General features: G+C 30.8%; 5 protein-coding genes and 1 long non-coding RNA gene across 8 annotated transcripts; 3 read left to right on the top strand and 3 right to left on the bottom strand.

The window, feature by feature from the left end:
* Positions 1–1,603: 1,603 nt before the first annotated feature.
* On the bottom strand, positions 1,604–6,506 carry LOC123674622 (pre-mRNA-splicing factor CWC22 homolog). Its single transcript, XM_045609558.1, has 5 exons — positions 5,544–6,506; positions 5,182–5,403; positions 4,686–5,015; positions 2,776–3,109; positions 1,604–2,273 (listed from the first exon to the last, which is right to left on the bottom strand). The coding sequence occupies exons 1-5, from the start codon at positions 6,394–6,396 to the stop codon at positions 1,718–1,720; spliced, it is 2,295 nt and encodes a 764-aa protein (XP_045465514.1). The 5' UTR covers positions 6,397–6,506; the 3' UTR covers positions 1,604–1,717.
* Positions 6,507–6,698: 192 nt separating this feature from the next.
* Positions 6,699–9,686, top strand: LOC123674620 (peroxynitrite isomerase THAP4-like). The gene is made up of 4 exons (XM_045609557.1): positions 6,699–6,872; positions 6,950–7,457; positions 7,549–7,668; positions 8,377–9,686. The coding sequence occupies exons 3-4, from the start codon at positions 7,598–7,600 to the stop codon at positions 9,248–9,250; spliced, it is 945 nt and encodes a 314-aa protein (XP_045465513.1). The 5' UTR covers positions 6,699–6,872; positions 6,950–7,457; positions 7,549–7,597; the 3' UTR covers positions 9,251–9,686.
* On the bottom strand, positions 7,682–14,455 carry LOC123674621. Its single transcript, XR_006746678.1, has 3 exons — positions 14,196–14,455; positions 8,365–8,689; positions 7,682–8,042 (listed from the first exon to the last, which is right to left on the bottom strand). It is a non-coding gene; the product is annotated as an uncharacterized LOC123674621 (long non-coding RNA).
* Positions 8,687–11,748, top strand: LOC123674619 (alpha-2-macroglobulin receptor-associated protein). The gene is made up of 3 exons (XM_045609556.1): positions 8,687–10,503; positions 10,572–11,001; positions 11,055–11,748. The coding sequence occupies exons 1-3, from the start codon at positions 10,324–10,326 to the stop codon at positions 11,531–11,533; spliced, it is 1,089 nt and encodes a 362-aa protein (XP_045465512.1). The 5' UTR covers positions 8,687–10,323; the 3' UTR covers positions 11,534–11,748.
* Positions 11,790–13,855, bottom strand: LOC123674618. 2 transcript variants are annotated; one of them, XM_045609555.1, is made up of 3 exons: positions 13,312–13,855; positions 13,120–13,251; positions 11,790–13,064 (listed from the first exon to the last, which is right to left on the bottom strand). In XM_045609555.1, exons 1-3 carry the CDS (start codon positions 13,347–13,349, stop codon positions 11,816–11,818), a joined length of 1,419 nt encoding a protein of 472 aa, XP_045465511.1. In that variant the 5' UTR covers positions 13,350–13,855; the 3' UTR covers positions 11,790–11,815. The 2 variants fall into 2 exon arrangements, with proteins under 2 accessions (XP_045465511.1, XP_045465509.1); XM_045609553.1 differs by having other exon boundaries at positions 13,120–13,257; positions 13,312–13,852.
* Positions 14,456–15,194: 739 nt separating the features above from the next.
* On the top strand, positions 15,195–25,350 carry LOC123674617 (protein wings apart-like). Of its 2 annotated transcripts, none has more exons than XM_045609552.1 (13): positions 15,195–15,742; positions 16,127–16,563; positions 16,760–17,078; positions 19,052–19,629; positions 21,094–21,339; positions 21,620–21,868; positions 22,035–22,250; positions 22,959–23,181; positions 23,522–23,637; positions 23,777–23,876; positions 23,957–24,127; positions 24,188–24,378; positions 24,450–25,350. In XM_045609552.1, exons 1-13 carry the CDS (start codon positions 15,577–15,579, stop codon positions 24,528–24,530), a joined length of 3,093 nt encoding a protein of 1,030 aa, XP_045465508.1. In that variant the 5' UTR covers positions 15,195–15,576; the 3' UTR covers positions 24,531–25,350. The 2 variants fall into 2 exon arrangements, with proteins under 2 accessions (XP_045465508.1, XP_045465507.1); XM_045609551.1 differs by having other exon boundaries at positions 15,196–15,742; positions 19,049–19,629.
* The last annotated feature ends 1,086 nt before the right edge of the window (positions 25,351–26,436 follow it).

Genomic DNA, 26,436 nt, shown 5'->3' with positions numbered 1-26,436 from the left:
TCAAATAATAGGACAAAAAATAACTCATTACAACACTTCTGCAAAGATTATATGTGTGTTCATAGCATTAGTTACGAAGTATTAAAACCACACGCCCCCTTTTCCATGACCGATACTCCCAAAAAAAAAAAAAAAAAAGAAAATTCAAAACGACAAACACACGTTATCTTTGTTGTTTCATAAATACACATATATTATATTGTTTTACAATTATAATTTTTTTTTCTTGAAAATAAATGTTAGAGTTTAAAAGTATTTTTGTTTTTAGTAGGGCTATTGGTGATGACCTCCATATAAAAATCCAACGCGTCAAGGAATAATAAATAAATAATAATAAAGTGTGTCTAAGCACCAATAATAAGGTGGCGTGGGAATTTATTCCTTCTTGTTTTGAGTTCCACGAGCCGCCACTGCACCTCGGACCAAGGGAGGGATAAGGGGGATATATTCCCCCAGCAGGAATATCCATATTATAAGTAACAACCTTATATATCATAATCTGGTTATGAGTAAGCCAATGTCTTTGGAAAACTTCTCCAAAAGAAGGCGAATCTTCAAGTTTTTTGCATATGAATACAACCGCTGACACTTCGACAGTGTCAATTCGGACATCGGAAACGAATAACAAATTTTTTTTGTCTTTATCCCCACTCAAGGCTCACGTCTGGATACGCCACTGACCTGGAGGAATTCTCTGGATTCAACACTGCGCGCATTTCATTTCGTTATACTATGATCATAGTATAAGCAAATCTTTGAGTATAAGGAAAGAATAGTAAGCCAACCGCCGTTTGACGGCAAGGAAATAGTCACCAGGGGTCGCTACTGTAGTTGGATAAGTAACTCGATAATAGATAGCGCTGAATCATGAGCTATAGATGGCGCAGAAATAATATGATAATTCATTCAGTGGCGTGGTTGAAAAGGGGTCGCATGACATTGCCAACAATTTTTATGTTATTATTAAGTTATCACAAATACACACCACTGGCGTAAATGCTTATTACAGAGCAGAAAAAATATCAAAATATAGAAATCTTCTGACCACTATATTTCAAATATTTTAGTTCTTCAAAATAACACCGATTTTTTCAGAGGGCTCCACTTTTTGACAGTAAAATTCGAGTAAAACGTGAGTACAACTAGATGGCGCTCAACATCAACAAAATCGAAAAGAGCACTACACTGTCTTACTATCCTTTCCTTATACTATGCTATGATATATGGTAAATTTATTTATATTTAGTATTCTGTGGTAAAAACCATCTAGAAAAGGGATGAATAAACTTTTAAACTGGAAATGTAACGTCATTTTGTTATTTCGAATGGAAATAACGGAATAGATTTGTGAATAGGATCGCCGAGTAAAATTGAGTCCTTTAAGGCAAAATATTTTTCGAATTATTGATAGTTTTTGAAAGAATTGAGTTTTCAAAAAATTTAACAGGTTTGACCTTGAATTCTAATATATGATTCATTATACAGAATGATCAAAAATAATTTCCGGAATTCTTTACTTAAAAACTAATATTCTGTATGATCAATCTTATACTATCAATGCTTTCAATGAAATGATACAAAAAATTTAATAAGTAATACAGTCTTTTATGAACAAAATATTTTTTAATAAAATTCATACACAAGGAATTAATATATATATTCATATGTATATAAATTATTATATATTCAGAAAAACCTTATTTTCACTTTTGGTTCTTCAGCTTTTCCTTCCCTTATTGTATCGGTCTCTGTGTTCTCTATCATTATCTTTTCTACTTATTTCATCTCTCTTTTTATGATCTCTATCTTTTTCATAAATATTTCTCTGCTCTTTCCTTCTTCTGTCACTCAACTCTACCTTATTTGTTCTTTTTAATCTCTCAACTTCTTTTTCCTTTTTATTTACAAAAACTTTCTGTTCATTTTTTTTATTTCTACTTTTTCTATAATGTTCATGATCAGAATCAGATTCACTCTTTTTCCGACCTTTTCTGCCTTTTTGCTTTTTATCAGCTTTCACTCGTTTTTCTTCTTCTGAACTTGAACTACTGCTTTCACTATCTGATTCAGAAGAACTGCTTTCACTACTACTACTACTACTCTCTAGAATATCTGGTAGAGCAATTTGTGGTACTTTTGGGGCAGTTTTTAAATATTCTCTCAGTTCATCAGTTAATCCACCCAAACCAATTGAAGTGAAAAAGTTGATAGAAAATCTCGTATTTTTAGGGTGATCTCTAGGAAACAAACCAGCAAAATAAGACTGCAGATCTCTGAAATATAAAAAAAATAATTAAATTCACTACTCAAAATTAGCAAAATTTTAATTCAACAATTGTTCCTACAGGATTTCCTATATTTTATCACAGAAGCAAATATTCTAGGGATAGACTCTCACAAAGAACTAGGCACTATAAAAAAGTTCCTAGATGGAGATAGAATTTGCTGAAATCAATATATTTAGTATGATATGGTGTTGCTACAACTATTGCTATTGAGGGTATAATATAAGATATAAAAGGTTTGTGAGCAGACAGACTGCTGAAAGTATTTGTAAAAGGAGGAATTCACCCCATATTGCTCAAGAAGCCAAAGCAGTCATATACTGAAAGAAAGGAGAATCATTTCATTCTTCTTCTCCATAAAATTCTTGAATAGAAATGATTCAATCTTACATCAACTAGCAGTACTCTTTTAGACATGATAGTTCTAATAATTTTAGAGTTAATATTGAAAATAATTTGAATTTATAACAAATTAATAGTAATAACTTACTCGTCTTTTAATTGTTTGTTTAACTTTCCAAGTCCCATATACTCTGCTAATTCTTGAAACAAAATTTTTATGAAGATCCTACTAGAGCTATTAGTGTCTTCCTCATTCAATTTAATAATTTCCAAAACTTCCCATCCAATAGCATAAGTAAATAAGAGATGAGCGAAGAATTTACTAACATTTCTCAATCTATTTGCATCCAGTCTATGGGTGGTAGCATATGTGTCTTTAAATATTTGTTGGAATGGTTCTATATACACTTTGTTAATTTGACAGAAACGTTGGGCAACTAAGCCGAAAAATTTCTCATAAGTTCTCTGTTCAGCACAACAATCTAGAACAAAGATATAAGTAAATTTCACCGAAAGGTTTAATGTTTCCAAGTAACTTAATTATTTTTTCTTGTCATAAATATTCAACTGGGAATATGGTAATTTTGCTGAATCTACAATTGACTTTGAGAGATCACAAAGTCTTACGTTGAATTCGTAAATAGGTTGCCAGTTCGGAAAATTAATCAGGTGTTTGAAGAATCTCATAGAATTAAGACAGAAAGTTGATTTTCTGCCATTGACAAACCGTTATTACAATCAAACAGGTTGAGCTTAGGATAATGATACCTTACCTTAATATCACAGATTACTAGTCTTTGTTAATATATTGCATCTACATACAACTGCTACAACAAAAGATTTTGATGTAGTGAATTTTAACGTTACAGTTATCATGGTTTATATGCTGAAATTGTGGTTTATCTTATCCTTCGAAATGGACAATACATAATTTTATTTCAACCATAATTGTGGATCCAGGGCAAATCTTCAATGACGAAGAAATTCGAGGAGAGAACGTGACTCTACATAGTTTTTGTCTTGCGACTCTCTTTGAAGGCATAAAATTGTGCGCAAAAAAAAACTACTTGAAAATTCCAAAATTTGTGAAACCAGCAATATACCAATGACCTGCAGCCAAAATTCGAGGATAGCATCGGACGATTAACAATGACTTTGCAAGAAGTGCAAAAAGCAGAGGATTTTAAAAATAAACTCTGACAACAAAAATCGTGAAATGACATTATGGAGGCATGCACATTTTAGGTACACAAATCCTTTTGTAGATTCTGCAAGATTACCGGGGATATTATTCCAATTCAAGAAAAATAAATTGGAGTACCGCCTAACCCAAAGTGACTAAAAATACTGGTGTGTCCAAACCTTGTGTAAAAAGTATAAAATCTGACTTGTCACTTTTGTAGTGGTTTTATTCTAATGTAAAATAGCGTATTCGACTGGCTGCACCAGATCTGTTTATTATACTTTAACAGGCTGCTCCAGTGCAAATTAATTTTAGCTAATTTATGTAAATAGTTCGACAAAAATTCCAATCTATTCGCACTGGTGCAGCCTGTTAAAGTATAATAAACAGATCTTTTATAGATTCAAATAATAAATAGGACCTAGGGTTTTTTGGATCTGATTTATTCAATCAATATAACTCGACTCTTTTTTTTTCCTGAAACTACTATGATTAAAAAACTAACCAACAAGTTCTGTGATGACAAATATTCAATGCTCTAAAACTACAGGCTTTAATATAGCCAGTCGAATATGCTATAAGATGCATCTTATATAGAACACTTTGGCCAAATATCAGTTAATTTCCACATAGTTTTCTATGGCACTCGCATTAATTTTCGCATAGAATTATGATCATTATATAATGGTAGATATGGCCAACCTGAAGTTGAGGGAAAGCCTAAAATGTCTATTAAAAATCTTATCAATCGACACATCAGTATTTTTACACATTTTTGCTTAAACCCAAAAAGTGATATAATTTTCAAATATGTATATTGAGAACTATAACAAGAAGGAATTAAATATGATAAATATTCAAAACAATGTACCTACCCAAAATCATATGACACAATTCAATTTCTTGGCCAGGTTTTAACTGCATTTTTAGTAATTTATGTGTACATTCTTCAAAATCCAAACTAGACTGCATTGTTAAATATATTGTTCGTCTTAAAGAAATCAAGTTGCTATCTGTATTATCAATAATAGCATCTTGTTTTTTATTTTCATCATCATTATCTTCATTATCATCTTCATCATTGTCATCATCTTCATCATCAGTTCCAGATCCTGATTCTTCACTGTCGTCATCTAATATCTCTTTCATTAATAATTTATATTTGTCTTCATTTTCCTCATATTTATCATCCAATTGGAATACATCTGAAAGAAATTTCCAATAAGGTTGGGTTAAGAGTTTAAGAGTAGCTTTAGCTAATCTTCGCCTTTTCAGGGCAAATGTATGTAGGTACATTTGTTGAATAAAGTCGATTTATTATTATTAATATTGAATCATATGAAAAATATTGTTAAGCTGTTGGATACTCACTCAAGATATCCTCCCCTTCTCCTTGCTTTACTTCATCCAGAGTAATGATATGTGGGAATTGATCTTCCTCATCAACTAAATCAAGATCCTCAGTCACAGCAACATGATCTTTAAAGCCATCTTTTCTGATTTGAAACATAACTTCAATCATGTACTGAATCCTCCGTTCCAATTGTCCTTCATGTAGAATATTCCTAAGCATTTCGAAAATTGCATTGATACCTGTAAAATGAAATGATATTAAAAGTAACAATAATGTTGAGATCAAAGTACAAATACTGAATAATTTTTTTAATGGAATCCTAAAAGAAATGACATTAATAAACAGGATAACTAAAATAGACACATTTTAAATTGTTTACCTTTGCTTGATACTTCAGTTAATTTCTGTCCACACTCTTTCAAGAATGATATAGCTACTTCAACTGAATCATCTGTAGGTGTCTCAACCAATAAGGTTAATATTTCCAAAGATAAAATTTCATGAGCTATTCCCTGATTTGTCAAATGAGCAATGAAAGTTGTTGATGAAATACATATGGCCTTGTTATTTTGTTTGAATCCTCGCCTAAACTGTAGCACTAATCTCTTCAATAGTAATTCACCAATATTAGGAAATTTCGTATTGATGATAGCAACTAAAGCAGCATACACATTAGTAAAAGTTGGAGAAGCTGCTTGTGCTTGAATGATAGATTTGCATAGCAAACCTCTACCACGAACAATATTTTCATGCAACAATTCTTTTGCTATTATTGCAATATTTGAAGTATTTACTTTATTTATATAACCATGAATGGATTTTTTTAAAGCTTCCCAAGCTATTCTTTGGTAAGCCGTAGAGTTTTTGTCTGTTATTTCCGCTTGCATCATTCTCAATTTTGCTGGAGGTATGTAAGCACCACCAGTTTTAGATGTGAGCATATCTACTTTCTTTCGCTCTCGAGGTTGCGGAGGGTTTTCTTCTTTGTTTTCTTCCTGTACATCATAATATCGTTTGCCTACAACTGGCTGCTTATCATCTTTAGCATACTTATTCCAATAGCGATCACTATTTCTTTTTTTTTTGTCAAGATCTTCTCCATAATACCTTCTATGTGATGGGGATCTATCACGTCGATGTCTTTTCCTATGTTTTTCTTCATATTTCGGAGAATCAGATCTTTTTCGTTTTACCTTAGAATTCTCCGGATTACTTTCATCAGAGTTCGTCATTTCAATGAAAACTTTACACAATTTGCTTGTAAGTACAGCTTAGTAACAATGGTAACAGTAACCACAGACTAACAGCACAGACTAACCTAGTAATCTGTACTAACACCACAGAATATATTATTATTATATTAGGTCTATGATTAATACCTCTCTATTCTGTGCTAACACACTAACACTAACACACACAGTAATCTGTGCAGTAACACAGAATACTAATAATTATTAATAACACACTAACCTAAGAACATAGAATATTTTTGTTATTCTTTATTCTACGACACTACCTATACGCTCTATTAGTGATGATGTCACGCCGCCATTTTAGTTCTCCTGTCAGTGTTCAAAATCCAAACAAACAAATTGTCGTTCAAATTGGTAGGGTGCTCTTGAAGAAGCTGATTTATTTTCATGAATAAGATTGTTTTTGGAACGATTTTAGTATTAATTGATAGACAGAAGGAACATGATTAATACCAGTAAGTTTGAATCCTATATCATTCACCAGCCGTGTTTATTATTTTGAAAATAACATCAAAATGTGTTTTATTTTTAGCCAAGGCATGTCAATAATTCCTGAATGGACTATACTTTACGAAGGTCACCACCAGATGTCTCAATTTCCGAATTATGCACACTGTCACACTCTTAGAATATAGATATTAATGTTCTAAGGTCCAACTAATAGAGCATATTCCTGTCGGCATTTAACAATGAAATAATGATTTGAAAGACTACAAATTTTCTAATTTTATATCATTTGAACTATTTCTGTGAACTCACAGGATACGTATTATTCGAATCATTGAACGGTCACGTGAAGAAAAAATTCTGAGATAAAAACCCGAATGATAAATATATGAATATTAATATATATAATATAATAATTATATATAATAGAATATAGAATTAAAGATAAATTGGAGATAAAAGTTCGAATTTGGTGAACCACAGATATTATCCATAATATGAACATAGATATATAACCATAGATGCAGAACTGGACTGTCGAAACGAAAGTGAAGCTTTTAATTGCCGTGATGGCCATACTGCCCATACTATCGGTAGGTTTAACAAAACAGTTTTATGTATGGTGTGTGCTCTTACGGAAGAATTGGGAATTTTGAAATTAAATTACAGAGTTCTGATTTATAGATTTTCAAACAATTATCTTTAATTATTTGGTATACTTGTTGTCTTCAATATGGTTACTACGTGTTGTGCATTTGGGTGTTCGAATGATCACAAAAAAGGTTCCAATATTCACTTCTTCAGGTAAGTTTACCTTCAATATCATCTCAAAAATAGTATCTTGCCTCATTTTTTAAACCATAACCTAAGAGCAACTGACACCATTCTAATTACACAGAATTCATCAAAGTTATTGCATTAGGATTTTAGTGCAATAACTTTTTAGAAACAAAGACAGTGGCGTAGATTTTCAATGAGAAAAGGATCATCACACCCCTTTATCTACGCCACCGAAAAATTTTGACAGGAGACATTTATCTAAATCGAAATATTACCTATATTATTAAAATCGATTTTGAAGCGGATAACCACTAATAACCTCGGTTATCTTGCCAACTTGAATCGCTTGAATACAGTGTGGTTATAGTCCACCATTTTGGTTAATGTAGGTCAAGGTGCTGTAATTAAAACAAATACAACCAACTTTTATTTTAACATCATCAATCTGTATTAATGCTCCTTTTCAATAAACTGAAACTTACCATCAACAGAAAATTGTGTGTTATTTGAAATATTTAATTTCCAATTAATCAAGTATTATTTTGATCAAATTTGACCTTACTTTTGTAATTTCATTAATAACCAAAAGTATAACCCAGCTCTCGAGTGTGATTACACAGACTACAAGTCTTTGGTGGTTATTCGCGGTCCAAATCGCTCAAGGATTCATTTAGCATTGAGATTCATTATTGAGGTTTTTTTACCTATCTCATAACTTACCATTCATTTCAGATTTCCATTCAAAAATCCGGAATTGTTGAATAAGTGGATATCAGCTGTGAAAAGGGAGAATTGGGAACCAAAAGCTCACTCCAGAATCTGCAGTGTTCATTTCACAGAAAGTGATTACCAGATTCGGCCTGGAGCTGGGTATCCACTTCTGAAAATCACTGCTGTACCATCACTTTTTCCAGCCTTTTCTACTCATTATAAGTTTTCTCCAAAGAAAGCCAGAGCTTCTGAAAAACAGTCCTCAGTTGGTCTTGAATTAAAACAGCAGACCTCAAAAGATCCCGCCATTTATGATTCTGCTGGCCCTTCAGAACTAAAATCAAAAAAGACAGGAAGACAACAATTGATCAATGAATTAGAACAGCAGACCTCAGAAGATCCTGTCACTTCTGATTCTGATGGCCTTTCAGAACTAACATTGAAAGAGAGAGGAAGAAGAAAACTGATGAGTGAAGTAGAACAGCAGACCTCAGAAGATCTAGTCACTTCTGATTCTGATCGCCCTTCAGAACCAACATTGAAAAAGAGAGGAAGAAAAAAATTCATCAGTGAAGTAGAAGAGCAGACCTCAGAAGATCTCGTCACTTCTGATTCTGATCGCACTTCAGAACCAACATTGAAAAAGAAAAGAAGAAAAAAATTCAACAGTGAAGTAGAACAGCATATCTCAGAAGATCCTGTCACTTCTGATTGTGAACACCCTTCAGAACAGGCAAAATTATTAATAAGAAGAAATAAATGCCTTACCCAAAAAATAAGAAGACAGAAAAAAAAAATTGAAACACTCAAGACAACATTGATTGCTTCTCTAAAAGAAAAAGGGTTGTCAGATCCAAGCCTGGAGCTATTACTACTAGAAAAATTCTGCAGCTGAAAGGACATTCCTTATTTGAAAGTTCAACGTTTCTTGCCAAAAACACATGAAAAACTGGCTATTTCTGTCAAGAATAATTTATGATTTTCAATTTATGGCACCTCAAGTTAGACGTTTCTCCACAATTGGAAGAAATATTCTCAAAAGCTAAATTATTCTTGACATCAATAGTCAGTTTATCTCATCTTATTTTTCGCCAGATTTTGATTTTAAAATACGACTCCATATAAGATGTCTAAAAAATGTAAAATGTTTTTAGACATCTTAACTCCATACTATAGCTAGAGGAAAACGATGAAAATCAAAGAGACATTGTTTTCAAATCAATGGAGTTGAAATGAATGAATTATTCTCTAGGCATTGGCCAAATCATTTGTAAAATATATTATCAACTTTTAATTTCTATTTTCGAAATTAATATTTCATTTTTAAGTAACATAGTATAAGAATTTTTATACTATGACCAAACCTTCAATACCATCGTAGGCTTAGAATACCTATATAACATATATAGATAGAACCATTTTTGAGCATCAATTGATAATTTCGAAATAAATCAAATTATGTTACGCTACTGCTACAGTGTCCCGTCAAACAAGGAGAGACGAATGAGAATCGAAACAAATGCAGTTACAAGGCGATTTCCGTTCCTCTTATTAATGTTCTAAGAACATGGGCATTCGATAGTGCTGACTTTCCGATACCTCCATATAATTACATCGAAACTAAAGTGTCTAAAAAAACATATATTTAGTCATTAGTGGCCACATGGAATTTTTTTTTCATAATTTGAAATACAATTTTACGAAATTTCGAGATAAATTCTAAATTGTTATTATTCTCAGATAAAAGTCAAAATTAAATTTAATAATTCGAAGATGAAAGTCGGTATTAAATTTGAGTAGTTTCAATCACAGAACACTAATATATCTTTGATGGGAGGGGAGATGACGTCACGTCAATCGTAAATTCAGTTGATGGAATCATAATTTATATTTAGTATTCTGTGATCATAATTAGAAAATTAGACCAGTGAAATATAAACTGCACATTAACCTAATTTTACGTTCAAAATGAATATTCCTCAAATATTAATATTTTTTATTTCAATCGATGAAATATTTTCCCTTAATAAATATACCGAGAAGGCAAATTCACCAGAAAATTTGGATTTCAGACCTCACTATTTACAACACTTAGATAAACCCTTTAGGATGTCTAAATTGAACTTACTTTGGTCAAAAGCAGTAGTTGTAAGTCAATTCAATTGTTTTTGAGTTTTCCTCAAAGGAATCTATATTACCTAACTGTTTTCTTGCAGAGATTGTCTGAAACTAAACTCAGCTCATTATTCAATGAACTAAAATTGCATGATAAATTAGAAATAACTTATAAGCATCAAAAAGTTCAAGGAAAGGATAAAGATGGGTTGAAGGAAAATGAATTAAGAAACAAACTCAAAGAGATCATGTCAAATTATAATCTATTGGATCAAATTGATTCTGTAGATAACCCAACTGAACACAGAGGTTATAGGGCAATGAACAGTGCTTCTGATAAATATATAAACAAGAGTTTATTCAGAGATAAAAAATTAAATAAATTGTGGGAAAAAGCTGAGCATTCAGGATTTACTCCCGAAGAATTAGAAACCTTAAAAGAAGAATTTTTACATCATCAAAATAAAGTTGATCAGTACTATTCACTACTCCATGATGTCAAAAATAATACTGATGATAAAGCTCATGAGAGTGAGTATAATATTGAAAGTTTTGAAACATATGTATATAATTACAATTTTCAGATTCTATTGACGAAAAGTTGGATAGATTCAATGAGATTGATAGGGCCGAGGAAAATGACAAAACTAATAAAGATTATTTACATAAAGTGAATTTGATTCGGGAACAAAATAAAGTGATCAAAGAAGGTTATGACCATTTATCTCTCCTTACTGCTAAAGGACCTAGTAGCAGAGACTTTGTTGAGCCTAAAGTTCAAGGATTATGGAAAATTGCAATAGAGTCTAATTTCTCACCAGATGAATTAGATTCTTTGAGAATTGAATTATTACACTATGAAAATAGGCTGATGAAACTTAGGCATCTACAAGTAGAACATGCAATCAATGAGGAAAAATTTGAATCACATAAAACAGCTTTAGGAAGTAAACCAGCTGAAGAATCCTTTATAAGAGACCAAATAAAAAAGCACTCAAGAAAAGTTGAAAAAATACATCTGGATATAGAAAGCCGTATTTTAGAAAGACATGGAGAACTTTAAAAAAGTTAATATTGAAAGTCATGGAAAAATATCGAAATAAAATTTACAAGCTGATGTTTGAAAGCAAATGAGATAAATATTAAAAGAATTATATTCATTTATGAAATTTAAAGATATTCTGTAGATTTTAATAGTCCCAAAAAATGATTCTTCCATTAGGTATATTTATATAACTTTTAGAGTATTATATTTAAAAAATATATTTTTATTAACAATTGGGTTTTGTTCTTAAATTTTCATATTCATTTGGAATATATTTCTGGTTAAATGAAATCATTTTATTTAATCTGAAGTTTTATGTGACAAATTATCAAAAATATTTAGGATATCTGAAGAGGCTTGTTTGATTTCTTTAACCAATAAGCCATTGAAATCATCAGTTTGTAAATCACAAATATTTTGATACAAATTATTCATTGTTACTTTCAATTCACCCACAAATTCATTTCTCATCAAATTATTTTCACTTATATTTTTCTTTTCAATTGCATTAAAATAGGGCTGCAATTTTAACATTCCTTGATCACCTCCAGTATTATACACCCAATTTTTTAATTTACTTATCTCATCTGAACTGAAAGAATGAGATTTAAAAATATCTAGAATTTGGATCACAATTGGCTCAAGATGAATGGTTTCCCCATGGATATTTTCAGAACTATCTGTCTGACAAGAAATTTCATGCATTTCTTTATTTTCAATGTTCTTCTTGTCGACATTTTTTAATTCATTTTGGAGATTCTCAGATTTCAATTCTAGACTTTTTATTCTGGATTCAAGTTTTTTTACTTTCATGCTACTATTATATACTTCATTTGGGATTAATTCTTTTAATCTTGAAGTTAACAGGCATATTGCCTCATTCCATTGTGTGTTTTTTGATTGGATATCTTTCAATACGGATATTAGTAAATCTGTTTCTTCTACATTATTTTTTAATGTTGGACAAGGAATGTTATCTTTTTTGTGAATATTTTTTGTAAACGAAATGTTTGGAGAAGTATCTTCTAAAACATAAAATTTCTCATTTCCTTTTGATTCATTCTTATTTTTTGTAGTATCATCATCAGAAGTATAATTTTTTATATCTTCTTGATCTATTTGATTAGGAAGTAGCTGAGGCAAACCCATTCTCTCAAAACGGGTCAAAACACAATTTTTTTCATTTTTAGCATTATTGGACTTTACCCCTTGATTAAATGATCCTTGAGATTCCTGAGGATATTCAATTTCTGATAATTTTTTTTTTATGCCATTTTGTGCCTCAAATAATTCAATGATCCCACCATTCTTGACATATTCTGTGGAGAAGTCAAAATGATCCATTTCATTTTCAAATTCCAATCTGAACTGCTGTTCTTTTGTTTTCAAAATGATAATTTTATCATTTATATAAGTGTATACTGCATTTCCCAGTACAGGTTGACGTATTAATATAAATTTTTTTGTTTGATATATGAGCATTTCAGAAATGTTTGAATCTAATGCTAATATAGCTATAATATATTTTCCATAAAGCTTTCCACTATGACTGAAAAATGAAAAAAGTGAGATACACCTTTTGAAGGTTTAAGCGCAGAACTCACTTTTCATACAATTTGATGTATTTGTGAAATGTTTTGGATGTACTTGAGGAAACTGTACCTGGTTGCTTTGGTGCCTTATAAGTCAAACTAGAATTACCTGTTTCAGAATCTTTACCAAACAAGGCTGATAATCTAGAACTAATGTTATTGAATATAAAATAAGTGATAAGATGAACATTAAGGTAAGCATACTTTTCAGTGAAATCAAAATCATATTCATCGTCATTCATTTCGAATATTTTGTTAGTTTTAAAACCTTTTAAATAAGAGATACATTTAAAAGAACATTAATTGGATGAAAATAAGTTGATGACAAATATGTAAGGTTATATTAACAATTCCAATATTTGACAATGTACATATTTCTGCGAGATACCGTGTTACAAACGGTATTATGTCCTTTTAATTTTTGCGCCACTGAAGATGATGTTATGACGTCATCAGATAGCAGCCTTTATTCAAAATATGTAACCTTTTTTTTTTGGAATGGCAGTTACAGAACTATTTATTAGTATATCCTATTGTCCTAAGAAGACACAAACTAGATCATTAGCATGCATGAACTACAAAATTTCAATGGCAACATACCGGAAAATTTAGCAGCAAAGAAGACAGTTTTCAAATTTCAGAAAGGAACTTGCGAATTCAAAAGGAAATTCAACACTTCGACAGATATTGATTTTTAAATTGTTTATTTATAAAAAAATAAATATTATGCGCCATTGATAATTGTTATTTTTGAATGAAGGGCAGTCGTTTTTATTGCTATCAAATTATGAATAAAATATTTTCAACTGAAGAATGTGTAATTTAAAAAATATATTTTTGAGCGCTCATTCCCGAACGTCACAATGTCCAAATTTTGAGACGGTCTCAAACAATAAGGTTTGATTTACTTATTACGAATCTGTCCTTAAATTCGATTCTGTCCGTCTGTATGTGTAAGCACTCGTATAAAATTTCATGTTAATCGCTTGAATAGAACTTAAATAGAATAGAATAGAAGAAAAATATAAAAAATCGGCCCATATCTTCATGACCACCACAGAATACTAATAATAGACCACAGGACTTACGGATTTGAGATTTTGGATGTTCATATCACAGATAACAGAGTAGAATATAAAATAAGAATTTCAAGCTGATTACTCCATCAGAACAATAGAAAATTCAAGAATATTGGAAAACAAATGACCAATATTTCCGTGACAATATACCCAATACTGGGAATGGGAAATACCAGCTATCCTATGTTCGAGCCTTAAACATAATTAAGATGCATAGGGATTCTATGTATCTTAAACATAATCTAATCAGTGAGCAATGAGTTGACATACCCATAGACAATATACATATAGTTAAAAATAAAAATAATTTCAATTTTAACTCACTGTTTCTTTTTCCACATCAATATTTTATTAGAGCATATTGTTGTCGAAATAACTTAGTGTTAGCTTATGACCTAATGATTATGATTATTTGCTTGTTTTCTCAATCCTTTTGAAAAAAAAGGGTAGACTCATCCATCAGTAACAATTGTTTCTAAATTTTTTGGGTAATAATTAAGGGTTGAGTAGGTAGAATCGGGAGGAGATTTTGCACAATATATATTTAAAATACCAATTTCAAGCTTTGTCAACGTTTTAGCGAGATCCGAGAATTTACAACTGCTAACCGCATCGTGTTAAGTAATTAATTGAAAGTAAAGTCTCGTTTTCCGTGAGAAATCTTCTTTACAAATGAAACTCACTGTTACTGGTACTCGGTAGTTTAACCAATAATAAATAATAACTAGAGCCAGACACAAATATAATATAATTATAATATATTTCTATAGTGCCAGACATATGGATAAATACAAACGGACCCCTTATCTATGTCCACTGTCCAGACTCCAGACCTTAGAATATTGTTCTAAGGTCCAGACCAGACAGTAACATAACCTGTTATCTCTGAATAAACACAACACTCGCAGAAATGTGCCTGGTTTCTGAAATAGAACATTACCATTATGGTCTATGGTTGCTGATCTTTTCTTCTTCTGCGCATTCTGTGGAGTCGCAGAAAATAGTTAATGTTACAGAAAGCAAATCTGCCATATCGTACGTTGTTTTCATGAAAGTGTTTTTATTGAAGAACGCATTTGACATAGAAAAATTTTAATTTTTATGATTTTTTTCGAAAAATATTTTCAAAACAGTAAACCTGATGTATTAGAAAAATAAAACTTTCGATTTGAGGTTAATATTTTGGTGATAAACTGTATTATTTGAGAAAAATGGCGAAGTGGTTCATCATGAGACGTTTAGAAATTTGAAGAAGAATTAATTAAAGACAAAGTTCGAATATCTTGTGTGAATTCCGAATGACAAGTTAACTGTTTATCTGCTGTCAATGCAATAATTATCAAAAATGCGGAGGAATATGGTCGAAATTTAATTGAATATCTTAAATATAATGTCCAGAGGTTATGGTAAATATCGTCGGGGGGCTCACTCCCATGCTAGTTTTCACTTTGATAATATATTCAAAGAAAACAGTAATAAGCCCTCTGCTGCAAGATCTGCTGCTACTGTTGGTAAATGGGGAATAACATCATTCACTTCAATTCGAACTGCTAATGGTGAGTTATATTAAATATTTTCTACAGTGCAAAACCTTTTGTGAGAGTGGAGTAGTTCTTGTTTATTTACAGTGTATTACAGGCTTTAGATAATAGTGAATAATAATAATAAAAATTTATTCTGCAATATCAGTTGTAAACATGAATTGCTGAGGCGCAAGCCAGTGTGTGAATAATATTGATAATTCATATTATATACAGTTTTTTTTTTTAATTTTTGCTGAATAAACTTTATTATAATACAACACAAAATTGAAATTTATATCAGATTGCCTCCTTACCTTACTTATTTGTTTATTAGTAGGCTCTCCCTTAATATATGTTAATATAGTTGAATCTATTATTCCTTAACAAACATAATTAGAAGTATTATCAATATTTCAGGATTTGGACAAAGGGAGCCAGATAAATCACCCACTGTTGAAAGTGCCCCAAAACCCAAAAAGTTTTTCAAAAGCAGGAATGCAGATCAACCAGAATCTAAGCAATCTGTTATAAATGACAACAGGCATTCAGATCCAGATTATGAACATCCCCCAATTAAAAAATTAAAATCTGTAAACGATAGCATTGAAAAACCAGTTAAAACCTCAGTGAGAAAATTTTTCTCTTCTAAACACAATAGTGATAAGACTGTTTTAAGTTCTAATGTAAATAATTCTAAAGCTAACAATGACAGTAAACCACCAATTGTTTTGAGGATATTTAGAGGTAAATCTCAACTTCTTAGCGATACTGAAGAATCAGAAAGTACACCTATGCCTAGTTCTACTTCAAATGCTACCTCACCAAGAGCCTTAAGAGACTTACCCCAACCCCAGGTTAGTAATTACTACTACTATGAAGAATAAAGGAGAAAATATGAATTAAAAAATTCTAAAATTCTAGAACATATCCAAATGAAATTGAATTTTAATATCTTGTCTGTAAAATCAATATTCCTCTATCTCAATTGAAGTGAAATTTTTCATTGACCTAATTATTCTGCTGTTTTCATAGTAATATTTTGATTTTTAGGTCCAAAGATCTCCCAACTGTCGGATAACTAGGTCTGCAAGAAGGAGTATGCAACAAGACAGTCCTACAGCTGTAGATACAGCTGGTGAATTTTCCCTTTTCATGTCTCCAAAAAATGATTTGGAATTGTCCCCTCAGTATATTCCTGCAGAAAAGTATGAAGCTGAAAGAAAAGCCCTTTATGATAATTTATTAAATTCCAGTATACCAGTTATTAAAGAAAGTGAAAGTCAAGGAGATGAATTCACTAGAAAACAACATTCAGAAGATAAAAATGAAGATATTGTTGAAAATGCTTCTATGGAAACTGAAGATTCAGGTAATTTGAGTTTGCTTTATACCTACTGAATTTTGGATCAAGTGAACAATATTATACCTCATGACGATTTTTTTTTGTATTTTTTTAATGTTATTATGGACTACAGAGTGTCACAGGAAAAAAATAAATATCTATATTGAATTTGTGTTATGATCTTTACTGTAATATTTTTTGATGGTACAGTACAACTTCGATAGTTCGGACAGTCGCTAGTCCGGACACTCCAGTATTCCGGACAGTGCCGTGATTCGGGCATTTTAAATATTTTGCCTCTGAAATCCGGGCGCGAAAATATTCATTATGCAAAACAACAGCATTTTCCTGTCTATACATGTAAAAACGGTTACATGTCGGTTGGAAACAAAGGTTGGATGACGAGACCACTATTTATGGAATGGTTCAAAACATCTTTCATACCGGAGGTCAAGAAATTTTTAGTGAGAATTAACAAACCCTGTAAATTAGTAGACAACTCTGCTATTAGTAGACAATGCACCATCACACCCACCTGCGGAAGAAGTCAATACTAATCCAAATTTCAGGATTATGTATGTGCCGCCAAATTGTACTGTAGTTCTACAGCCGATGGATCAGAATTTAATCCAGAACAAAAAAGTGTCAAAAAATGTGTATAGAAAACGCCTTCCCAATCATATCATTTCACATGATGATGAAGACGTGCTAACTTGTTTTAAGCAGTATATTTTAAAAGATGTAATGGACAGTCTTGATCAATATTGGACGAGCACAACTTCAAAAAAGTTGGGCAAATTTATGGCCAGATATTTCAGAACCAGAAGAATCAGATGACGAGAATATTCCACTGGCAGAACTACAAAAGAAGCTTTGCCCAATAGGTCAAAAATATTTTAAACAAATTACAGAGTCCTTAAAGATCATTGACCGAGAAAATAATTTAAACAGCGAAAACATCACGAAATGGGCTGTGGGAGAAGACGAGTTTGTCATTGATTTAACTGAAAAAGAGTTCATCCAGGATGCCGTAGGGGAAAATACGAAAGAATCTTCTGAATCAGAAAGTGATGTAAATATGGAGAAAATGAAACATGCAGATGCTGTCGAAGCGTTTTTACTAGCTATCAGGTGGACTGAGGAGAATAATCTTTCCCTTGATGATTTATTGCTGTTGAAAAGGCTTAAAGATAAGGCAACTGATATAGATGCATCCAAAAAGGTCCAAACTAAAATTGATATGTATTTTTCAAAAAAGTAGAAGATATTTCATTTTGCATACATACATAATATGTATACATTATTATAATTACATGTACATATTTACATAATGTGTTACATGTACATTTTTACATAACGTGTTACATGTACTTAGGAGTTTTGTTCTGTTTTGTTTTATTTTATTAGAAAATAATATTTTTTTGTGACTTGATTAATAAACCTTATTTTGATAATTTATAAGTTGCTTTATTTCATAAATTAAAATCCCTCCAGTAATCCGGACGCCTCAATAATCCGGGCAGGTACCAGGACGATATCTGCCCGGACTACTGAAGTTATACTGTACTTTTTTTTACTAAAGCAAAAAAGTCTTCATTGGAACTGATACATCTTTTTTTGACAATAATAATTTTGCTTGAAAACTATCTTGGCTAGAGTATCCACAAAATAGTTTCAGGTTCAATTCCAATTTAGTGATGTAATATTCAAAATCTATTCAAAGAAATTTGAATTCAATTTTTTAAGTTATAATTCAGTTAAAAAAAAATAAGTTCTGTGATTAATTCTACTGATATAAATTGTATTCCCAACAAATATTCAGTCTTATTAGGATAGTTTTTGTTCCAAGCATTGAGTTTCCTATTGAAAATAAATAATAAACAATACCAAATATTGTGCAACGTTTGTTTACATAATCAAAACTCACAATGTAAACATTATGTTTCATTCAATTGCAGGGTTACATTTTTAATTTTCATTTTATATTATTTTTTCAGTAGTAGAAGAAGCTGAAATATTGGAGCAAATGCAAGACAAAAATGATAGTCCAGAAATGGATATTCTGGAACCTGAAAATAATAATTACACATCATTAGAAGAAATTAACGTTCCTGTTGAGATTCCAGCTCAAGAAGAAACTAAGCCTAACCATGCTTCAGCCATATCTAAAGACTGGCTTAGTGATTCTGATAGTAATAGCAATAGCACTATGCCAGATTCAGAAAAGCCTCTAGAAAAAGGTGATGTAATTGAAAAAACTGTATATAAAGCTACCCCTGTGCCTCCCGAAAATTCTAATAATAGCAATGAATCTTCTGAGCCTCCAGTTAAATTGGTTATATCTAAGAAAAAGGGTAGTATTTTCAAGAGCAGAGCTCTTGTATCTGATGGTACAAAAAAAAGAAGGGCCTTGTATAAGCATAAATGGAGTGATGATAAAGATGGAACACCAAAAACCCAGGAAAGTACTGCGAACAATGTGATACTCGATGAATTTTCATTTGATGATCTGACAGTTAAGGAGAAAACTGATGAAAGTAAATCCCCGGATACTGAAGATGTGAAAAGTGATAAAGTAGTGAGTATATATTTCTTATCTATTATCAAAACACTGAAAAATTCATTTTTTAAGTGTGCCTTCATAAAGGGTATGGTCCGTATATCGTCGAGAATTTCAGAGCGGTTACTAGTGGTTTTCTAACCTGCTTCGTATATACGACAATTGTCATTGGTCAACATAATTTTTCTTTGACAAATTTTGGAGGTTATAAATGTTTAATCTCTTTTAAATTGTAAACAACTGAAAGTTCTTGATGACTCAGAAGGGTATTTGATTCATAATTAAAATAATAAAGTATTTGAGTGTGTTATGGTAAAAATTCAAAAACAATAATCTGAAAATTAAAATGACAACTGCCAAGAAGAGTGGGCATGGTTACCGAACCTAACCAGAATAAAAGTACGGTTGCTCTGGTGACAGATAGATAACTCAATGACCTTTGAGGAAATAGCCACCGAGGAATATGATATATACGGACCACCAACTTACTAACCATTGTAACCAAGGTGGTATATGGACCATACCAAGCAAGCGCGGTCCCAGGGGTGGGGTCAAGGGGGTCATGACCCCCTCCCAAATGAAACTACCTAACACTTAATATCCGTTTCAAGAATACAATGTACGAAATTGTCGCATCAAAAAACTTGAAGCCCATAACGGTGAATCAAATTTATTACTTACTAAAGTTGATTCTTGAAAATTAGGTTCAAATTATTTATTGGCATAAGAGAATTACTTTGGTCCTCCCCCATTGAGGTTGTACAAAAAAATTCCGATGAATAACACATTTTTGATTTGACTGACCAATAGGCAGGCGACAGTAAGAAAAAATAGTATTTATTGACATTATCAGTGATTAGACTAAGAAACCCTGGTGTGTGCACTGATTTGATTTTGTTTCAGACTTTTTGACTTTTTTCAGTCCACCTGCTGCTTTGATGAAAACTTACTAGAGTTCTGTAAGGTGGCGCTCTTCAGAATTGTTCGAATTCCCGCTATCTGTCTGGCAGCTTTTAAAAATGAATGAATGATTTGAGATTTGAGAGTACAAACTTTCACAAGAAATTGCAATTCAGTTCATATCGAATTTTTAATGAAATGAATGGAATATAATGACAGACGGATATATTCAGAGTATAGAAGATTGTCACAAGCATAGAATATAAAATACTATTATTTTACATTCAAAAGTCACGACAGTCCAGGATCGCAAGAAATATCAAATATAAACGCTGTATTGTTGGTTTTTGAGAAATTTTCATGAAGATAACCTTGCTTATGTGCTCAAAAAACATAACTAAATAATTTGAGAGAATTAGTAGAATTTGTCAAATAGTCAATTCCTAGTAATTTTTTGTTTAGAGCCTATTTTCAAAATTTCTACAAAACTCAAAGATGCCCAGGTTCTGGCCCAGTTTTTTCATTATCTTATTGGCTTATCCTTAAAAGAGATTTTCAAAATTACCCAAATCTTTTTTACAGTATACCAGAGTGAAGAATGTGAAAAAAGCCCATCAAATACAAGAAATCGGAGAGTTTCAAGAGTTCAATGATGATGTTGAATATATATTGGATACTTTACAAGATAATAACCCCATAAGTACAAGATGTCTTTCTGCTATATCGCTGGCATCAAAATGTATGGCGCCTGCTTTTAGAATGCATGTGCGAGCTCATGGCACAGTTACCAAATTTTTCAAAGCACTTCATGATGCAACCAAAGATCAGGTAAAAAATATTGCAAACTTATTTATTTACTCTGTCATTTCAGCATGAAAACAATCAGAAAAATTTTTTTTGACACCATCTTTTCATTGTGTGTGAAAGAAAATTTGAAAAAATGTGTATTGTTGTATAATATACACAAGAATTGTTCAATGTTACTGAGGAGTTGAAAAAAAAATAATACTGAAAATGATACAGACATTATTTAATATATCATGAACTCAAAGTTACATGTCAAGTTTTTGTTGGGCTAGTTTGCTCATTGTTTTTATCTTATTTTTAGAGCTTGGGTCTGTGTACTGCAACAGTAATGTTTGTTTTGAGTCAAGATCGGCTGAATATGGATCTTGATCGAGATTGCCTTGAACTCATGCTTAATCTTCTCGATTCAGATGTTAGTTATCAGCAAGCTCTAGATGTGAGTGGATTAAGTTCAAGTCAACTAGAAAAGAATAAACAACGAGTAAGAGAACTATGTGCAGAAATCCAGAGCCAGGGACATGCTATGCATTTGAATTTAGACATGATAACAGTAAGATGATTTAATAATTATGAGCATTTTTTCATAGATTTATCTCTACAAAATAATGTTGTATATGAAGATGCAATGTCTCAAACCAAAATTACAAAGATTTTTTTATGGAGACAATTTTTTTTCATTCTATCATATATGTGAATAATATAATTTTCCTATTTAGGTTGGCCAATTAGCTATGGAAACTCTACTTAGTTTAACTTCCAAACGGGCTGGTGAATGGTTTAAAGAAGAACTCAGGGAACTAGGGGGATTAGAACACATAATGAAAACAATATGTGAATGTTGTCGTCAAGTTTCAGATTATGTAGTGTCATGGACAGATGTTCTTTTGGACAAATTAAGAAAAATAGATAGATGTTTGAGGGTTTTGGAAAATGTAAGTTGTATTTGTTTCACATAAATACAATTAGATTATTTCAAATTGAAATATATTTTGGGAGTAATCAACTTTAAAGACATGCATAAAAGAATCTTAAGTTATTATTCTGATTGCGTTGTACTCAGAACTCTTCATGAATTTTTTTATAATCCTAAGTTAATTAATTAATTTTCATCAAAGTACTAAGAAAATAATCATTCTGTGAAATGATGGATCTACCCCTGATTTTATACATTTTCTAATATTCGATTTTGGGAATTTTCTTGAATTGTTCTGTTCGGTAACCTCCATAGTTCTGTGGAGTACAGAAATGCAATGAGATTTAATGTTTTAAAACCTACATGTTTGTTGATAAACTATTTGAATGGGCATGATTTCAGTCGTGAATACTCAGATCGGCAGACTGAAGCACATATGTTAAAACTGTAACTATATATACTTTGGTATTTGCCTGCAAAATATAGGCCAAGTTAATTTCTAAGTAAAATTTCGGATTAAAAAATAAAACCTTCACAATCCATCCTTTAACGATTCTCACAACAAACATCTGATGTAATAATAATATGAAAGTTGAGTATAAGTAAGGACTTGATTTATTCAATGAATGAGTCTAAAAAATAATATATTACGGCATATATGAAAACTGTGCTTTATTCTGCCGACCCAAGAAATGTGGTATGTTTTCATTCATAACAATTTTTTTAGGTAACTCATAATAATGAAGAAAATCAAATGTATCTGTTGAAATACAGTGATGGGGTAATGCTGGATACTTTAGTAAATTTATATAAACTTTGTGATAGAGAAATTCCTTTATATCCAGTAACAGATATAAGTGACAAAGAATCAACTGGCACTATTATCAGAGAAGCACTGCTTGTAACTTTGAAGTTGTTCATCAATTTGACCCATCATTTCAATCCTAGGTGTAAGTGATATTTTTCAAGTATTTTCTTATAATAGTTATAATGCGTAATTTTTTGGGATTTTATGTAAGGACCTCAAAAGAAGCTTTCTTGTTTTTTTTTTACATTATTTGCGATAATTTTCTGATACATTCATTGTAGTAGGATTGATCCACTGCTTCAATAGATGTATAGATCTCCTTAAAATTTCTGTATTTTCTTTTGGAAGTATCATTGGTAGTTTATACTGGAATATATTCAATTTATTTTAGCTGGAGCTGAAGGACTTGGGTCAATTGCCTTAAATATAGTTATTTATTTATCAGTTTCCTTAAATATAATTATTTATTCATTTTATTTCAGCCATAGGAGGATGCTTGATTGGAGCTCGGAATGGAATTATAGATACAAGTTTGCATTTACTTCTTCAGGTGCCCCTTTACATACCTGAGCAAAAAAAGTTTGAATTAGGTGTTTTGGTAAGTGTTTTTTTTTTCTACAGGATACATTTTTATGTATCTAAATTTTTTTGATATTTAGACTTTCTTTAAAAATATCAAGATATAAGAATACATTCTTTCTGGGTTTCTCAATCTCTTATATACATATTTTTTATAGGTACTTATGTTTTTGATCAACTTGATACAGGATAATGAAGCTAATCAAAAGTTACTCCTTGAAGCAAAAGCACCTCCTCAGTCTGAAAGTATTTACTCCCGTAAGTACATAGGAAGATATTATTTTAATTATTTGTCTTTTCTAATGAAAACAAATGTATTTCTCAATGTTTTTTTTTAGGGGAAGAAAGTGCAGTTGAAGCTTTGATAAAACAATTTTATCACTGGGAAGGGTGTGCAAAAATAGCAGAAAAGAGAACAAATGCTATTCTCGACGGAGAGAAAGACACAGAGAATGAAAAGACACAGTACAAGAGTAATGAAGAATTTATTGAAGAGACAGTGGCAAAATGTAAATAATTATTTTCAAATTTAAATTTGATTTGACTTATATTCTTTTAATTTCTTGCAGTGCTTCAAAAAGCTGGTACTCATATGGAGTTTACATTCCTAGCATCTTATATTGTTATGTTGATTGGTTTCTTGATCATGCAAAATGAAGTGTACCAGAATAATGTGCGACACTTTTTGAAGGGCAATAATTTTGAAGATATGGTGGACATCCTGAAAAAATTCTTCAATTTTATGAAAATGACTGCATCAGTAAGTGAATTTTTCAAAGTATATTTTCCACAAGAATATTTCAAAAAATTAATATAACTTTTTTGTTTCAGACTGAAGCTTCAAGCGTTTGTGCTATAAAAACCACAGAAAAAATAATAAAATTTTTGGAAGAATGTGATAAGGAAACCTGAGTTATGCTAATGGAGGAAAAGAGATGATGGGTTTTGAAAAAAATACACATAAATCTTTCCTCTTGGGATATTCAATTTTGTATATATATAAAAAATGTTTTACTTACATCACATATCCTGATCTTAAAAGATTTGATGAAACTTAAATTTTATTTTTTGTATCTTCTATCTTGTATTTCATTTGACAGATAGTAGGTTTAAATAGCCCAGTTTTCATCAAAAAAATTAGCACTGATTTTAATTTTATTAATGAATCTGATATTTCAGTGAAAGTACTTTGTTTTATCATATTACCTATTCCACATACAATATGGATGATTGTTTACATAAATCAGGTATAAATTTCTTTCTGAATTTGAAAGTATGTTCAATAATTTTAGATTAAAAAAAATTAATGAAATCAAGTATTTTTCGTTATGGACCTTGTATTAATATCCTCATTAGTTAAGTAATATATGAATAAAGTGACTGAAGATGTAGATTCCCTGAAATATTTCAGTAATTCTGTAAATAAGAGTACATAGAGAGTATAACATTATTATATTGTATTTTACTGGTAATGAACATAAGTTTGAAACAATCAGTCTTGAAATATTTTATATTCACTATCAGAGGAAATTATATATTTATGATGAATTTTGTCCTGAAGGTTGTTTGTATTATATTTTCATATATTAACTTGATTTGAATATATTGTTAGACACTGATTTTGTACTGTAAGTTTGTACATATTGATAATTTTTTTTCGCTTTATTTATTTGATATTTTTTAAGATTGTATGTTTTGGATTGTTCAAATGTAAATACAATTCACTTTTTAATATTGACTTTTATTATCAATTAAGAGGCATTTTACACCGAAATCTTGAATTGTTGTGTCCAAAAAAATTTTCTATATGGTTACTATAATTCATATAGACTGCAGATGAATTTCTCTTATAAGATATCTTACTCTGGAACACTCAAAAGTTCTAAGCTTTGATGATAACATTGAACTGGCTTGAAGCAATTTCAAATACAATATGAAGGCCAATAAAAGATAGCTTCTTCAGAGCCAATACTTGATGGAATTTATAGAATATAAATGTTTGAAGTTAACCTGCTATCTTATTTAGAGGTCAACCTTAGTTAATTTGAAGATTTTTGTGCCTTAACTAGACAATTGACTAAAAACTTGCGGTCTTTTGAATTGTGGAGTGATTTTTTCGATGAAAAGTCGCATCATCACGAATTATAAGATAATTGATTTCATCTTGTTGAAAGTTCCAACATTCTATCCACTAAGGAAATTTAATTGCTCGTGCGTTATCAACCACAAAAACTGCCGACATATGTATGGTAATGTAAGACAAATTCCCCAGAACTTGGCGGCTATGCTCATAGTGCAACAGAGGTACTAGAAATCAAAATAAGGAGATTTATTCAATGATAGTCTTGTTGAAAATGAAACATTATTTTCGGAAAACTAAAATAATTTTTGAATAGTTAATTTATTATTTTAATGTCAATCATAGCATATATTGAGAAATGCATGTTTTTCAGACATTGATTAGATGTGCACTCATTACTCAAATGGAATTAAATTTCAAATAGAAACATTTAACAAAAAGCTTGAGATATCGATTTTGACTGAAAATATGTTTTTTCTTATTCAAAAAGAATATCTCCTTTATGTGAACTCAGTATGGTAAAAAATAATTCCTCACCGATTATGTAGAAACGATTTCTCACCTCTGAAAATGTTTGTATAATTTTCAATTTTGGATTTAATATCTTTATCTGTTTTTAATTAATTATAATTTTTCTAAAATTATATTTATTTTCAACACCCTGTATCTTTATTACAACTGACATTTATTGAACAAATATTTTAGTTTTGAGTAATGAACATTGATAGAGGGAGCATA

Source organism: Harmonia axyridis, chromosome 3, assembly GCF_914767665.1.
Source record: "Harmonia axyridis chromosome 3, icHarAxyr1.1, whole genome shotgun sequence".
Taxonomy (NCBI): domain Eukaryota; kingdom Metazoa; phylum Arthropoda; class Insecta; order Coleoptera; family Coccinellidae; genus Harmonia; species Harmonia axyridis.
This window is presented reverse-complemented; position numbering and strand designations above follow the sequence as displayed.